The sequence below is a fragment of the Phaeoacremonium minimum genome (genome assembly GCF_000392275.1).
Source record: "Phaeoacremonium minimum UCRPA7 unplaced genomic scaffold PA7_03_scaffold_379, whole genome shotgun sequence".
Lineage (NCBI taxonomy): Eukaryota > Fungi > Ascomycota > Sordariomycetes > Togniniales > Togniniaceae > Phaeoacremonium > Phaeoacremonium minimum.
This window is the reverse complement of record NW_006921283.1, coordinates 23,813-39,905: the sequence shown is the minus strand read 5'-3', so window position 1 is coordinate 39,905 and position 16,093 is coordinate 23,813. Positions and strand designations below refer to the sequence as shown.

Sequence of the window (16,093 nt, the reverse complement as noted above, 5' to 3'; positions counted from 1 at the left end):
TTACGTTCTTTTCTACACCATCTCGACCGCTCTGACAGGCCGAGTTCGTCACTCCTTGTCCTCCAACCTCATTCGTATATATTCATCTTATCTGCCGGACCAGAGGTAGCCAGTCTACCCTTTCACAACAACCTTCAAGGACCCTTCATTCTCGAGCCTTGAGCGCAAGCCGACTAGACCTACTACAGCAATAAAGCTTGTGTAGTGTTCCGTATACATCATAGCAAAGCAGCGAGGGTAAAATCAACCAACATGCGCTTCCAAACTTATTCTCTCCTTGCCATTCTCCCGGCCCTTGTCGCTGCGGGTACTCCACCTGCCTACGCCGGTATGAAGATCACGTTCCAGGACACATTCAGTGGCGCTGCTGGATCTTCACCGGATTCGAGCAAATGGAATATTGCTCTAGGTAAATGAGAATGCCTGAGACTATTTGACTGAGGCTGACATATTCTTTATAGCCATCAACACCAACAACGAGTTGCAGACTTACACCACTTCGAACAGCAATCTGCAGATCTCCGGCGGCGGCACTATCCAGTTTGTGCCGCGCCGCTCGCCGTCCGGCAAGTGGACCTCAGGCCGGATTGAGACGACGGGCAGCTACACGCCCCAGCCGGGAAAAATCATGCAGGTGGAGGCGGCTCTCCGACTAGGCGACGCTCCGCAGGCCAACAAGCAGGGCATGTGGCCGGCATTCTGGATGTTGGGCGACGCGATGCGTCATGGTACTCCCTGGCCACAGTGTGGTGAGATTGACATCTTCGAGATGGTCAATGGCATCCCAACCGTTCACGGCACCACCCACTGCACTGCGTGCAACGAGCCCATTGGCTTCGGCGGCACTTCGGGCACCGACTCGAACTGGCACACGTACTCTGTCAAGATCGATCGCACTCCTGGCAACTGGGCGGACGAGACCATTACCTGGCTCAAGGACGGCCAGACCTTCTTCACGCTCAGGGGCGCAACCATCGGCGATCAAGGTGTCTGGGCAACTCTGGCACACAGCCCGCTGTACATTCTGCTTAACCTTGCCGTTGGCGGCGACTGTATGTGATCTCCCTTCTTCTTGGTATTTGACCCTCCTGCTAACATTACTGCTATAGGGCCTGGTTCTCCTAACGGCGCGACTACAGACGGGTATGGCAGCATGATGGAGGTGGAGTACGTCGCCGTCTACACCACATAGAAAAACGAACCCGACAACAGCGATGGGTACGACAGCTATGACATGATATCCTTTTGGGCATAGGCGTTGATCGGAGGGCAAAGACGGGATCCAAACACTTTCTTGGACAAGCCGCAACTTTTTTGATTTCTGAACTGTCCCGCATGGTTGGACACTTTACTTCTTCTGCTGCGCGAGAGCGCATAGTGGCTCTTGCCACGGTATATATACCTTAACTTCATACTTCTTAGACTTAGATTCTATTGATACCATACCCATTTGAGAACCTCTAGTACTAGATTGCCGAAAGGATTTGCGTGGATCATCATAGCCTGTGGTGGAGGAGTCGTGATCGACGGGATCTGCCCCTGAGTGCCGGGCGCTTGGACCATGTTCATAGCTGCCTGCCACCTCACCTGCCAGACTCTCGTAGCGCCGCTCAACCACAGATATCACATCACGATTGCAGAATTAGCAGAGGGAAAAGGCAGAGTTTTGTTCTGTTCTACTTGATAGATGACTACCATGTACTGATTCAGTCAATGGTTAGCCTCAGCCGACCACCGACAAACCTCCCTGCAGCACCAGTGCGCAGAGACAGCCTCCAGTCAACCTTGACGGGCATAGAGATCCCCGTCCATCCTCATAACACCATTCAGTAAAGCATTGTCGTTGTCAATGTCGTGGATTCGTGAGCTGTTCTCAAAACAGCGTTGCCCTCATCACCGTCATGTCTAGCTATCAAGAGAAGAAGTAGCCAACACGATCAACCATGATCTCGTTGACACGTCAAAAAAGGCCATATCGAAAAGAAGACCAATGACTAAAGAATGAAGAAGGGACTTCATGGGCACTACTTCTGCGCGCCGGCAGAAGTGCCGGGGCGAGATGGCGGGGGAGAGAGGCCCGCGACACCGGTAGTGCCAAGACCGCCAGTCGCAGGCTCGGTCGCGTTAGTGGCCTGTCCAGAGTTGTCTGGAACAGTATCCGTAGGTTGAGAAGACGCGGGGCCAGGAATACCGAGCTGGGCGGGAGCGAAGTACGTCTGCTGTGCACCGGAGCCGTTGCCAGAGCTCGTGCCTGTGGAAGCCACATGACCAGCCGTTGGGGCCGAGCAGGGAGGGGCGGGAGTGTGGAGCGGGAGATGAGCCAAGTCAGGATGGTTGCGATTGAAGTCTGTAGAGGGGCGAAAATCGAGATCTTGCAAGCGGTCCCGGGTGGCAGACTGCGATGCCCACATGTCCGTGTCGTACGGCCGGCTCGGTACGGCGTCGTAGCTGGGAAAGAAGGCCATTGGATGGATTGCGCTTGGAGAGCCAGGAATACCCGGTCGACGCGGCAGTTGAGCAACCGGAGTAGTGCGCGTCGTGGGCGGTTTCTTAGGCAAGGAGGCAGTGCTGCGAGGGCCAGTTGGCGTTGTCGGACTACCCGCGATGCCGAGCATACGAGCCGGCTGGGCTGGGGTAGCAAAACCTCGGGGAGTTTTGGGCGGGCCACCGCGGCCTCTGGTTGGAGTGATCAAGCTAGACTCATGAGCAGAAGTATCGGGAAGATGTGGCTGAGTGCGTCCCGGAGTCGGAGAATCAACATCCATCGCATAGTCGGCGTCCTGGAAATAAGCAGGATCAGTGGTCTGACGGCCACGATTGATTGCAGCAACATGAGTAGGATTGGGATGCTCTCGGTGGTCCATGATTGCACTCTTAGCAGGAATTCGGTCCTCCTCAGCAAGCGACCAATCATCCAAGGTAGCTCCAGAGTTGCCATTTGAAGCCATGCCTCTCAGCTTCATCTCAGGATGATGAAGGGTGTTCTCCATTGCAGTCTGTGCCGCGTCGTTCAAGTTACCGGCCAACCAGCCGAGCTCGTGCGCCGCCCAGGGGGCTTCAGCGGCCATCAGATCTCGATCAGAATCATATCCACGCGCAGCCATAACTCGATTGAACTCCGCCTCGAAGAATTCGCCAGCCTCCTCGATAGCAGGATCAAGCTCCTCATCGCGACGGGCGAAAACGTTGTCCACAATAGGTTCCGCATGGCGAGCAGGATTGCCACCTGGATGGCGGCCAGAGAACGGAGCAGAATTGGAAGGGACGGCACCACGTCTCGGAGCCACTGAAGTTGGAGCTGCGGTTGAGTGATTCTTTGCCTGACGGGGCTTTGGATTCAGTTTGAGCCGAATTCTCTGTCCAGCAGGGCGGTTGTTGTGGACGCTGCCATTGGTGAACGGAGCTTGGTCCGACAAATCTGCATTGACAGCCATTGCAGGAGCGCCCATAAAGACATCGTGAGCGCCGGGCTTGAAGGCAGCACTGCACAAATCATCCTCCTTTTGGAAAGGCAGACCAGTGACAGGGTTTGTAGAATGACCCTCTCGCTGCGCTCGAGCCACATGATCATTCTTGATCTCGTCCATGATCTCATCGTAGGTCTCATCGAAGAGCGCTTGGTTGTAGGCGTGAAGCTGCTCAGCCGTGTGATGCTCAGGAAGTTCAGGTACCTTCGAAGGCTTCTTGATGGCGTGGGCAAGGTTCTGACCAGCCATCATCTGATCGGAGTTCGCGAGCCCCTGAGAGCCAGATAGATTGGCAGCTTCCATAGCTTTCTTGGTCTGGTGCGCGAGTGTGGCGGCCTGGTTCATGGTCTGGAACAGAGTTCCATTTTCCTGCATCTGCTTGATATTCTGCTCGATAGCTGGATCGATCCCGCTGTTTTGGGTGGCAACTCGCAGCAAAGCCGGGTTGATGGTTCCCGCAACAGGGTCGAAGTCTGCGGACATCTCGGGCGGATAGACTGGGAAGTTTTGCTCTAGGAAGGGCTGCAGATTTGCGGCAGCGAGTTGCTCGAGGTCGTCGAGATCCGCGGGCTGATCGAAAGCTGGCCAGGGATCAACGGCCGTCAGGTCGTAAATCTCCTCCTCCTCCTGGCCTTGACCTGAGGGAAAAGTCAGATATTCAACCTCCGCGTGAGGAGTAGCGGCTTCTCTTCCAGCTACAGCTGGCACCTGGCTTATGAACTGATGAGAATATGGAAGTTAGCTGAGGGTTAGAAAAGAAAATGGAAGGGGGAGAAATTGTGTTCAAAATCCGCATCGAAAAATCAGTCAAGTTTTGTTTTGTTTTGGTACCAACTTACCGGCCCGGGGAAGTTTTCCTGTGATGAAGGCAGTGCCTCTTGGTGATCGCCCGTGCCGTCTTGCATCTTGTGCCATAAACAAGAGCAAGCAAAGTGAGGGAAGCAAATTCGGAAGAGATCGTGAGCCACGGTTAGGGGCAGCAAAGGAGGAGGTCTGGGCAGAACTCATTTTCACTACAGCATGAAAGGGGCTAAACTTCGGACAACCTTTTTTGTACAGTCCCAAAGCTCACAGGTTCAAAACGAAAGGATCTTTCATTTTTTTCTGGCAGGGAAATTCTATCATCTCAATCCATTCTTTGATCCTGTACCATAAACAAATGAAGGAAACAAATCGGAATGGTGGCCATGCAGAGCCTTGTAAATTTCATCGAAGCCCCTTGGTATGGTCCCTTGGTACGGTTGGCACAATCGTCAATGACCATGCCATCGTTTTCATACTTATCCCTTTTCAAAGCTACCAGCTCTTGATTAGCTCTGCCAGGACTCAAGCTCAAAGACTGTCACTTGTTTGTAGCGGGTTTTGCAGAGAATTACGAGAGAGGCATGAACGGAGATAGCGTCATATAGAGGAAACTGGCCAAAGCATTGTGGTGCTGAGGATCGTGAAAATGGGGCAGAAATTTAGGATAATCTTGATTATCTTAAGTCTGTTCAATCACCTCCATATCTCATACTAACTAGAGATCCCAATCGCAACCTGTACATCTGGCAGTGGCAATGAGGTCTTAGAATCGCTCTACCACCCTTGGTCTCAGATCCCGCCCGACACGCCTTCGCCTAGAATCTCGCCTAACTGAACAATTGTGTTTTCGTACACGCGAGCTACATCCATGTGAAGTGTATCATCGCCTTCATCCCAATTTGGGTCAGTGAAACTGCCAGTCCCATTCGTCCCTGTTTCCGTCTCATCGCCAGTCTCTACATCATCATCATCATCATTTTCATCTCCACCTCCATCTTCGTCCTCTGGCTCCTTGTTCATGATGTCCACGATCAAAACTCTCGTTTGTTCCACTAGACTCTTACAGCGAACCATTTCTGTACGAGTCATCCCTGCTCCGGTTCCGTTTTCGAAGCCAGGCAAAGGCTCTTTTGACTCGATGTCTCGACCAGAGAGAAGGCTCGCAAAGCAGTGATCGAGCTTTCGGAGGACTGCAAAGGTGGCCGGAGGACTTGGTGCGAAGGAAGTCACCCATGTCGTGAGCTCGCCGGCGATATTTAGAAGGTGCGGCACCTGTAGACTAGCTGCGAGGATATTAGCTACAGCAGAAGATTTCAAGATGTGATGGAAGTACTTACGTGTCCCAGATAGCCATATGATGTTGATCAGAGCCTCGACGTCCTTGCAAAGTTCGCTCATTGATTTATATCCTACCACCTCGTCACCGGGCTCTCGAAGTCCGAACTTCTTGACATATCGGCGATTGATGTACAAAACGCGGTCCTCCACATATCTCCTAATCTTGTCCTCTTTTACAGATCCTGAGCGCAAAGGGTGGGCGCGAGGATGTGGCAGCCCTGAGACTGACAAGGTTGAAGTTGTGGTTGGCGCAGGCGACGGGAGTGTTTGTTGTAGAAAGCCCCCCGGGCCGGGTGATTGTGGGTCTTCAGCCATTTTCGATATCGTTGAATCGTGTTGTGTGTAGGTAATCAGCTTGCCATGGCATTTTCACTGTTGGTTGCAGATAGGGGCATGCTTCGTTGGCTGCAGGGCCCGTTCTTAAGCTGTTTGGAGGCGGCGGCTTGTGTGGGGTGATGCTGTTGGGTGGCATGAATTGTTGACGACACGACGGCTAGCCTCGCTTCGCCAAGCAGCTAACTGGGCCATGTGATTGGGTCATGTGGTAGCTCAAGATCTCAGCCTCGCGCTAGTGCCCCCAAAAAATTCCATACTACGCAATTCCTAAGCTTCGAGTCCTGACAACCATCACGAAACTGCCACCCACATCTCATCGCTGTCATCAATCCATCCACACAACACCCACACATAATGCCGCCGAAGAGAATCGTTGTTGAAAGGGGCGCTCCCCGCTCAAGAGCTCCTAAGGGGGTTTTCGCATCTACTTACGACACACTCACCTCGGCCGAGAATGCGGCAATGGTTCGCAGCATCGCAGCATTCGGCGTAAGTACCACCTACCCACACAGCTCTGCGTAATGTCAACGGTGTTCGAACTTACATTCTATACAGGTTGGCGTCGCTTTTCTAGCCAGTTCATGGGCGGAGTTCCTGCTACCTCCGTGAGTATTCCACTTCTTCGACCTCGGATCGCGTTTTGCTGACCTTGCTCATCGCAGCCAATAAACGAATCATTGAAGGCCGCGAATCGACTCTAAATCTATAATCCGAGAGTCTTGGAGAATGTACCATAAGGCGATTATAATTTGTACAATAGATGGGCAAGGGCTGCATTGAAGTCATTAATGGCTAGGGATCTCTTGCATGGCGTTGACCAAACGCAGATCTCCATTATACTACACCAAGACATTGACCATTAAATCACTAGTCTTTGATAAAATTTTGATATCATGAGGACATGCTCTCCTCCCAGCGTCTTGGGTTCGATTATTGGTGACATGAGCAGGACGAAGGTTGGTTGACGACTGCTTCAATGCGCAGGGCATATGTCTCTTGAGGCAGCTGGATTTTGAAAAGATTCAACACTCGTCGACCAATTACAGCACGTCCTTCACTCCCAACCAGCTGGTTATCTACGCTTCACACAACATGCATGCCGCTCGAAATGTAACTATTCAGATCCACTTTAAGCCCTCATATCCCACCACACTTAGGCCACGAGCCCACATGCCAGGACTCGAGAACTCAGGTTGCTCATATTCACCAAGCCAGGCCTTTGTTCTTCTGAGCAAAGTCCACGTGAGCTCATGAGCCGTACAGCCATTCTAGCTGAATTAGTGAAGCCTCAGGTACTCTTAAGAGAAACAGCCACCGTCTTGGCAGATATGAAGGCTGAGTAAGCTCTGAGACCCTTATTCGGCGAAGTCTGGCTTAAGCTCTGAATAATCATACCTCGACTTAAGGCAACTTAAAAGAAGCTTAAAGATTGTCAATGCATTTCGCGGGCACCGATTGCCTTGTTCAGCTCCAACCATGCTTAGGTTCACTTCTCCCCCCACCGTAATATGTAGAGGCTAGGTACTTGTTTGATTGGCTTTCTTAGGTGCTGATCAGTAATAAGGCGAATTACTACGCTAGATCAATTTGTAAGCTCGCGAACTTGATCACTTTATCTCGATTGGGATAGGTGTGGCTACCTCACGGCTTGTAATAAGCGTATGTACTATCGTGAGACAGTGAAATGATACAAATGCCCATCATGTGGTGCTGGAAACCTGCAGTGGCTCTTCGGGTGGTATATAAAGAACAATGATTCTGCGTTTATCTAGACGGCTTTGCCTCACACCTTCACTGCTCTCCTCCTCGGAATGATGATCAGTGTAGCTGTGTTGGCCGCTTTCGGCCTCTTTGGCAGTCTCCAGACACAAGCTGCTTCTATCTCAAACCAAGGATACAATGCCCAGCCTTTCATTATCGATTTGTCTCAAAATGTCGGACACATGTTCGACCTGATTGATAACACCCATCTTCCCGAGAAGGAAGAATATGATGGTGTCAGCTCTGATCTTGGCATACCTTTGAGTACCTTGAAGAAACTCCAAAAGGATTGGACCTCATGCTTCAATTGGAAGAAGGAACAAGATTCTATGAATAAGTATGTACCATCTCTTTGTAGTAGTCACTCTCTAAAAGCCCGTTAGGTTCAAACATTTTACTACCACCATCGAAGGTCTGTCCGTCCACTTCATCCATGAGAAGTCCCAGGATCCGAACGCCATCCCACTTATCCTATTACACGGTTGGCCTGGGTCATACCTCGAGTTTGTGCCGATCATTAACGACCTCACCAAGAAAGCCCGGACTTCAACAGGGAGGCCAGTCTCCTTCCATGTTGTTATCCCCTCACTTCCTGGATTTGCGTTCTCGTCTCCCCCTCCACAAGGCTGGACTGCTGAAGGGGATACCGCTCGTTTGTTCAATACCTTAATGGTAGACGTCTTGGGCTACGAGACATACGCGACCTTCGGAACAGATTGGGGTTCTGGACCAGCATATGGCATGTATGAGGCATTCAATACCACCTGTAGAGCCGCTCATCTTGCTTTCCTCCCATTTCTTCCTAAGGACTTAGACGGGCTGGCAGCTCTAAACATCACGCTTGATCCTCTGGAAGCATTTGAGGAACAAGTCACGTTGACCTGGTCAGCAAATGGTGCCAGTTATCTTACCGAACAGACAACAAAGGTGCGAGTCAACTTCCTCAGATCCAGTGCACAAGAGCTAAATTGTTTGAGCCAAATACCATCGGCTTAGCCCTTTTCGATAACCCAGTGGGACAGTCAGCATGGATAGGAGAAAAGTATCTGAATTGTAAGTCGCACAGCAGTCCTGATTCAACCATGATACTAATAGATACCTGAAGGGTCTGACCCTCGCGCTGGAACGGGTCCCTCAGTGCTTACTCACAATGAGATTCTACGTAGTGTCTCGTTGTATTATCTCACTAAATCATTCGTGTCATCAGTCTTCATCTACGCAGACAACCCCAACGGTTTCAAATTCGAATATACTAAGGCACAAACGGATGCACCACTGCTATTCAGCGCATTCAAATATAACCCCGGCTTTTGGCCCAAGGGATTGGTCGAGTTGGTCGGAAATTTGGTATCTTACCGAAGTATGTGTTCTACATATAGCAAAACGTCAGTAATGACTAACATCGGGTAGATCACGACTATGGTGGCCATTTTCCTGGCCTTGATAACCCAACCGCTTTGATCGATGACTTGAGAGAGATTGGCACATTTTGGGCAGACTAGAGATGTTCAGTCTGGGAAAATGCGATTCGAAGCAGAAGCATTATGAACCAAAGTATCGATAGTCAGTATTATAATCGCCTATCACCTCTACATGAATGGATTTCTGGGCTATTCCTCAGAAACTGCAAGCCCGGACTTTGAGTCCGAGGACCTGAAAGTTGATTTGTGGGTTGACAGACAGATGTGGCAAAAGACCCAGATAGATGATGACCCATTGACTTCTACCCCTTGAGTCCCTCTCCATGCTTTGACAGAAGGGTCCGATAAGAGCAAAAGTTTTCAGTCTCTGCTGCCATTCCATTTGTGAACCTATCTCCCATACCTTATCAGCATGGCTTGGTTGAGAAGAATCTTGAATGACGATTGATTGGCTTTATGCCAGCATACTCAGAGACGAAACTCAAGTATACCAAAATCCATTTCCGTCTTCAGAGGTAAGCTCTCACCACTCTAAGCTAAGCGAGCCCTAAGCATCCAGTGAGTATCTCTAAGCTTCAGCTGACCTAGACTAAGCTTAGGTTAAGTTGTAGGACTTATATCCTTATAATAATCAATGTAAAGGTTCTTTATATGGTCTTAGGTCCTAAAGCTGGGAATATAACCTTATTTTTAGCCTTGTTTAAAGTTTCTATAATCAGAGTAATCTATTAATATGACCAAAATTGTGTTATAGCCTTTGTGTGACTTATCTTGATTGTAAACTTTAAGGTAGTATAATTTTGACTCTTATAGTGAGGTATATTATACTATGTGAAATTTGGAGATGATTCTATGTACTTAAGATGACAGTATGACTTGCAGAGCGAGAGCTTATAGTATGGGCTTGTACCCCCCCTCCCGAGCTCAAGGCACCATTGTTTCTCTCAACATCCGATCCTGCCTGTTCGCAACTGTCAATGATAAAGTGAGTCAGCTCATACCTTCTTACAACACCTGAGGTATCTAATAGGAGCTTTTGTTGCTGGTCATCGGGTTGCTCGCAAACGAGGCTCCGGCATATATCCTGAAACGTCGTCATCGTCCGTTCGGGCTCATTTTCTCTACTGTAAAAGCTCTCAATCATTGTCAAAAAGGAGTTTCGTCTTATTCGAGCCATGGCTTCTGATCGAGTTCGCGATGCTATCGATCAAGTTGACAAAACCATGTCAATTGCCGGCGTTCCCGGGGTGTCGATTGGAATAATGAAACGCGGCCAGGCACTTGAAACATACCACAAAGGATTTCGCGATGTCAAACAAGGCCTCGCTCCAGACAATGATACCCGCTATAACATCAACTCCCTCACGAAAGCCTTCATCTCAGCTTTGGCGGGTATAGAAATATACGAAGGCCGCAAAGGACTTGATTGGTCCAAACCAGTAAAGGCTTTTCTACCAGATTTCAGCGGATCTACCAGCGACATTGAGTCAGAAAGCACCATCATCGACTTGCTATCACATCGTTGGGGGGCTTCCGGTTTCGACGATTTCTGGTTCGGGTGTGACAATGTTATCTTCCTCCCCCGAGATGAAGTCTTGAGAAGTGCTAGAGTCCTAAGACCTGCAGAGCCATTCCGAGCGGCTTTTGAGTAAAACAACTGGGGTTACGAAGTTGTGGGGCAATTACTTGAAAGCCTCTCCGGTAAAGACAGCGCTACTTTATTGAAAGAGAAAGTGTTCACACCTCTGAACATGGCTCGCACTAGTCTGTTTTGGAACTCGTCGGATAGCAACGAGGCAAAATCATATGGTATACTTTTTGACCAATCTCCACAGGAGATTGCGCGACCATTCTGAGACATCTCTCTCATGATGAAAACAGCGGGTGGCATCAAGTCATCTTTGAATGATGTCATGTCATTCTACGAGGTCTGGATGAAATCTGTTATAGCACAATTTGATGGATCAACAGATTCAACACCTAGATCTCCATTCAAGCAATGCCGAAAGATCGCCTCACATCATGCTAGCTTTGAAGGTTCATCTTTACGGGAACAAGGATACGGTCTTGGATGGGCTCGAGCACAACTACCCGGCCAGCTAGGACGTATAGTCTTCAACCCGATTATCGGTGAGGAACCCATAGCTGGGAAGGGAGGCAGGTCTCGACTTGTTTTATATCATCATGGGCTCATGCCTGGGTCAACTTCTGCCGCTTTACTAGTGCCGGAATTACAACTGGGTGTTGTAGTCCTGCAGAACTCGATGCCTGTCATTGACACTGCGGACTTTATTGCACAGCTGCTCCTTGAGGCTCTTCTAGAGGTCCCAGAACCCAATGATTACGTCAGTCTGTCCCAAAGCTTCTACGACAAAGCCATTGGCCATGTTGAAAGAGTACATAAGCAACTGGACGGGGATCGTGCTCCTGGGACTCGCCCACGACCGCTCTCTCAGTACGAGGGCCGTTATTGGAACAGTCTTGGGAATTTTTACATTGATATTTCTATCAACACCCAGACTGAAACAACTGATGGGATGATCATGATGATGAATGGGTTGCCTTTACAGACGTACAAGCTCGAACACCACCATTTCGATACTTTCTCGTGGGCTATGCCATATGATGAAATGGTGCGACGAGGCCGAGTTTTGAGTTACGAAGCAGAATACTATCTGATAGGATTCGAGGCTAGTGGTAAGAATGTCGCGAAATTGCTCTGGGCCGCTGACAGTAACTTTCCTCACACGCCAATAATTCTAACTAAGCCGAATATCACGAATAAACAGACAGATGGCACATTTGTTAAGTCGCAAATCTTCCTGTGGTCGATGGGCATCTGTATTGCTTTTGGAAGCTTCCTGGCTTGGAAATATATACGCTGGAATAGGAGTTCTCGAACAGACATTGCCAGAAGATATCCACGTGCCATGACGTATCAAGCTCTCCCACCCACACAAGATGAAGGAAAAGTGCCTTTCATGTTGGAAGGGTAGATACAGACCCTCTGGTTAATGAAGCGGCATTGAGATCTGGAAACTCATGTGCAATGAATTGGTCTTTGTATCTTGGCTCGTTGTTTGGGCTTCTCTTGTTTCTCTTCATGATCGCATTCAGCTTACATTAGCAGCTTCCCAGGTAGTTGGCAGAGACGGTTGGCAGAGATGGTTGGCGGAGAGTGTGGAACATGTCTACAAGACCTTTAACCGGCTTAGTTGACTGAGAAGGCAGGAAGATAGGTTTCCAAATCCCAGAACAATGATGGTCTGTTGTTTATAACGTTTATTACTTCCATGCGTGCCATGTTAACAATGGAATCAAATTTGTGAATGGCTTTGTTCAACATTTCAGGCAGTCACGCCAAGTTGCGATGAATGCCCCTTTGTTCTAATATTTGTCAACAAAATCAATCATTACCCTAGACCTCATTTATTTGTTTAAAAGTAATTAACGAGATTCTCGCCTGAACAATGTCTTCCTTCCTTCCTTCATTCTACCTCACCTCAACCTCTTCATTCATGCTATTGACTAGATAAAATTTTCTGCGCTCTGGTCCCTGCTCAACAGATTCCAACACGCGACAGATCCGTTAGAGAAACAACACAACAAAGTCCATAATGGACTCCAAGATGATCCTCCTCGTGGCTATTCTTAGCCTCTGTGGTCTTCTAAACACGGCTCAAGCATACTTCGTCATCAATTGCGGTAAACCTGTTGTTTCCGAGCGCGTCGACCCCATTAGTGATGCAGGCCGACCAGCTCACCATGCACACGATGTGCTTGGCGGTAGCGGTTTCAACTTCACGATGGACTATTCCGACACCCAGAGCTCCAATTGCACCACGTGCAGGGTTACCAAGGACTTGTCCAATTACTGGTTCCCTAAGATGTACTACCATGCCGATAACGGAAGTTTCATCGAGGTTCCCCTAACTGGCGGCGCCAACATTTACTACAAGCAAGCATCCCACCCTTTTAAGATTTGTGATCCTGCTAACGATTATATAGACAGCACTACGACCCGACTGATCCCGGCTTCGAGGGCAAACCTTACTTTAACCCCTTTCCGCACGAATTTCGAATGATTGCAGGCGATTCTCAACGACGAAACTACGACGAGACCATCCCGGCGCAGCGAGCCATCCAATGGGTGTGCATTGGTGGTGAGAACGAGAACCTGCCCATGACGGGTGCCCTTCCAAATCGAACATGTCAGGGAGGTCTTTCGGCCAGAATTCACTTTCCGTCATGTTGGAATGGCATGGCTGACTCTAATGATCATAAGACTCATGTTGCCTATCCGTCGAGAATGGACAGTGGGCCATGCCCTGAAACACATCCGAAGCGTCTACCGTTCATATTGTATGAAGTAACCTATGCGACGTCTAGCTTCGATGAATTGCGACAAGAGGGTGATCAGCCCTATGTTTTGGCCAATGGGTAAGTACCCTCCTATTTCTCAAAGATATCTCTGTAACTAACAACTTTCATAGTGATCCTACTGGCATGGGCATGCACGGCGACTTTCTCAACGGATGGGATACTGAGGTTCTCGATCATGCCATTAATGACGAGACATGTGGAGATTCGGCGAGCGGTACCATTGAGAAATGTGTCCCACTACAGCCATATCTTCAAGACGTAGGCCTCGTCCAATGCAAAATCAACGAGCGCGTCGATGAGAAGATTCACGGCGTCCTTACAAAACTCCCGGGCTGCAACAAGATCCAGAATGGGCCGGGCAACGCCACCATGCAACCGTGTCACAATGAGCACAAGAATCAGGGAAGACTAGAGGTTGAACGCGAACGGACACGATTTTAACTCAAATTAATTATGGAATTCAAGAAGCAGGAGAAATATAATATTAAAATGATACTTGCTTAGCTGACAACTGCTTGAAAAGCATGAAGACAAAATTGATTGAATCTACTCCACAGCCTCGGGGCTCCTAACCCTCAACGGCTTTGATTGGTAGTATCTTACACCGAATGTTTGTCATTAATGCTTCTATTGCTTTGCTGTTGGAAGCAAATACAAATATCTCTGATGTTTTATGACTAGGTTCCATCTTTCCCGTTCCAAATAATATAAGCAACCGGGTTGGTGTAAATTTTACAGTGACTGGTTCGAGCACCTTGCCTGTCCTTTTATTTATTACCCTATCACATAAACATAACCAGACCTACGAGTCACGAGAATTGTTCATCACGTTAACCTCTGCTCCCGCAAGCATTTCCCTCCATATCTTTCCTCCACTGTGCTTTGACCTCATCTAGGAGCCCATCTTGAGTCAAAACATCGACTGCTGTTGCTGCCAATGCTTTCCCTACCCTTAGTGACCTTTCGAAAGCGTCCTTTGTTCCAGCAGCTGTCGCAAAGTCGGGGTTGTGAGGACCGGCGTTCTCGGGACCTGGCAAAATTTGGAATCCAGGGCTCAGACTGGGCATCGCGTAGCTGATATCTCCCTGGTCTGTACTTGCTTGCGTCACACCTTGAATCTCGTCCACGTCTTGGTCTAGAGGTATCTTCCTCTCTGGGCCGAGCGCATTGAAGTAGCGTGCGTAGCTTGCGGCAAGCACCCGATTCGGTACGTGGTCTGCGTACGCCTGGAGGGGCGTGATCTTGAGCTTCGCGCCTGTGGCTCCGGCCCCGGCCTCAAAGCAAGCAGTCACCTTGGCCTGCAGCTCTACGAGGCGAGCCTGCGTGCTCGCACGCGTCACGAATATTCCCGCCGTGTAGGCATGGATAATGTTCGGTGCTACGCCGCCATCCGTGATGTAGCCTTGGATGATGTCGCCCGGCATCGTCTGCTGCCGCAGAACTGACAGCGCATTGTAGGCTGTGATGAGCGCATCCAGCGCGTTTATACCTAACCACGGGCTCGCTGCCGCGTGCGCCTCCCGCCCATAGTACTCCACCTTAAAGCGCTCATATGCTGTACTATGCACCAACGCGTTGTCTTGAACAATACCCGGGTGCGAGATGAGATTGATGTCGACCTTGTGGTCTCGGTATGCGCCGGCTTTCAGGAGCGCAATCTTGCCGCCGCCTCCTTCCTCCGCGGGCGTGCCATATAGGACTACTTTGCCGGGTATGCTACGAGCCTTCATTGTATCAGCCGTCGCCAACGCGCCAGCCACAGAGGCCATAGCTATGAGATTGTGGCCACAAGCATGACCAATGCCAGTGAGAGCGTCTAGCGGAGTGGTCAACACGCGTTCATGAATCTCTCAAAGCAATAAAGCTGGATCATTGAAGAAGCTCACCCATCTCGGCATTAAAGGAAACTACCGGACCCTTCTTCCCAGTGTCATAGACAGCAATCCAGGCGGTTTTGATGCCATATGCTGAAGGCGTGACTTCCCATCCCTGCTGGCTCCTCATGAAGGTCGTCAAAGCTTCATGAGCAATATATTCTTCATATCCTAGCTCCGGATTATCGTGGATCTTCTTGTTGACTGGCCATAGTGCTTCTGCGACGCTGTCGATGTAGTCGCCGATGTCGCTGAGGTAGTCCGGGCCGCCGTAAATGCATAGGCCAGCCTCGTCGTGGCTCACCATCACGAAGTCCTCCATTGCCGCATCCATCCCTTAGAAAGTCTTTGTGTCTAGATTCGATCAGCGCTGTCGTTGGTCACCTTGACAGCTACCCCGAACTAATGCGGCTCGAAGATAAGGCAGAGGAAAACGTGGTTATGTGGTCCCATCCGGGTAAATGTCGGACGGTGACTGCCGGATCGGATTGAAATTCGACTGGGAGATATACACCTTATACGCTATAATGGTGGTAGTTTCGCTAGTTTTCTGCCCACGACTCATGCTCCGCCTTGCGTGATGCAGGGCCAATTGGGTGCAGCAATCAAATAGGCCATTCTCGCACTATGCGATATCGCACGAGCTGCTATCTCACTAACTTCAATTTCCTTTAGAAATAGTTGATCCTTTCTACTCTTATCGCGACAA

The 16,093-nt window shown here is 49.6% G+C and overlaps 5 protein-coding genes across 5 annotated transcripts; 2 read left to right on the top strand and 3 right to left on the bottom strand.

Annotated features, from left to right (window-relative positions):
* Positions 1-252: 252 nt before the first annotated feature.
* UCRPA7_5000 (putative glycoside hydrolase family 16 protein) lies at positions 253-1,192 on the top strand (the record flags this gene model as incomplete). Its single annotated transcript, XM_007917551.1, has 3 exons — positions 253-409; positions 462-1,052; positions 1,110-1,192. 3 exons carry the CDS (start codon positions 253-255, stop codon positions 1,190-1,192), a joined length of 831 nt encoding a protein of 276 aa, XP_007915742.1.
* An 832-nt stretch (positions 1,193-2,024) lies between these two features.
* On the bottom strand, positions 2,025-4,372 carry UCRPA7_4999 (hypothetical protein; the record flags this gene model as incomplete). Its single annotated transcript, XM_007917550.1, has 3 exons — positions 2,025-2,251; positions 2,645-4,187; positions 4,307-4,372. 3 exons carry the CDS (start codon positions 4,370-4,372, stop codon positions 2,025-2,027), a joined length of 1,836 nt encoding a protein of 611 aa, XP_007915741.1.
* Positions 4,373-5,060: 688 nt separating this feature from the next.
* UCRPA7_4998 (putative meiotic recombination protein dmc1 protein) lies at positions 5,061-5,669 on the bottom strand (the record flags this gene model as incomplete). Its single annotated transcript, XM_007917549.1, has 2 exons — positions 5,061-5,554; positions 5,609-5,669. The coding sequence occupies 2 exons, from the start codon at positions 5,667-5,669 to the stop codon at positions 5,061-5,063; spliced, it is 555 nt and encodes a 184-aa protein (XP_007915740.1).
* A 7,075-nt stretch (positions 5,670-12,744) lies between these two features.
* On the top strand, positions 12,745-13,951 carry UCRPA7_4997 (putative wsc domain-containing protein; the record flags this gene model as incomplete). The annotated part of the gene is made up of 5 exons (XM_007917548.1): positions 12,745-13,016; positions 13,136-13,317; positions 13,413-13,443; positions 13,517-13,567; positions 13,621-13,951. 5 exons carry the CDS (start codon positions 12,745-12,747, stop codon positions 13,949-13,951), a joined length of 867 nt encoding a protein of 288 aa, XP_007915739.1.
* Positions 13,952-14,340: 389 nt separating this feature from the next.
* UCRPA7_4996 (putative peptidase m20 protein) lies at positions 14,341-15,718 on the bottom strand (the record flags this gene model as incomplete). Its single annotated transcript, XM_007917547.1, has 2 exons — positions 14,341-15,326; positions 15,397-15,718. 2 exons carry the CDS (start codon positions 15,716-15,718, stop codon positions 14,341-14,343), a joined length of 1,308 nt encoding a protein of 435 aa, XP_007915738.1.
* Positions 15,719-16,093: the final 375 nt, after the last annotated feature.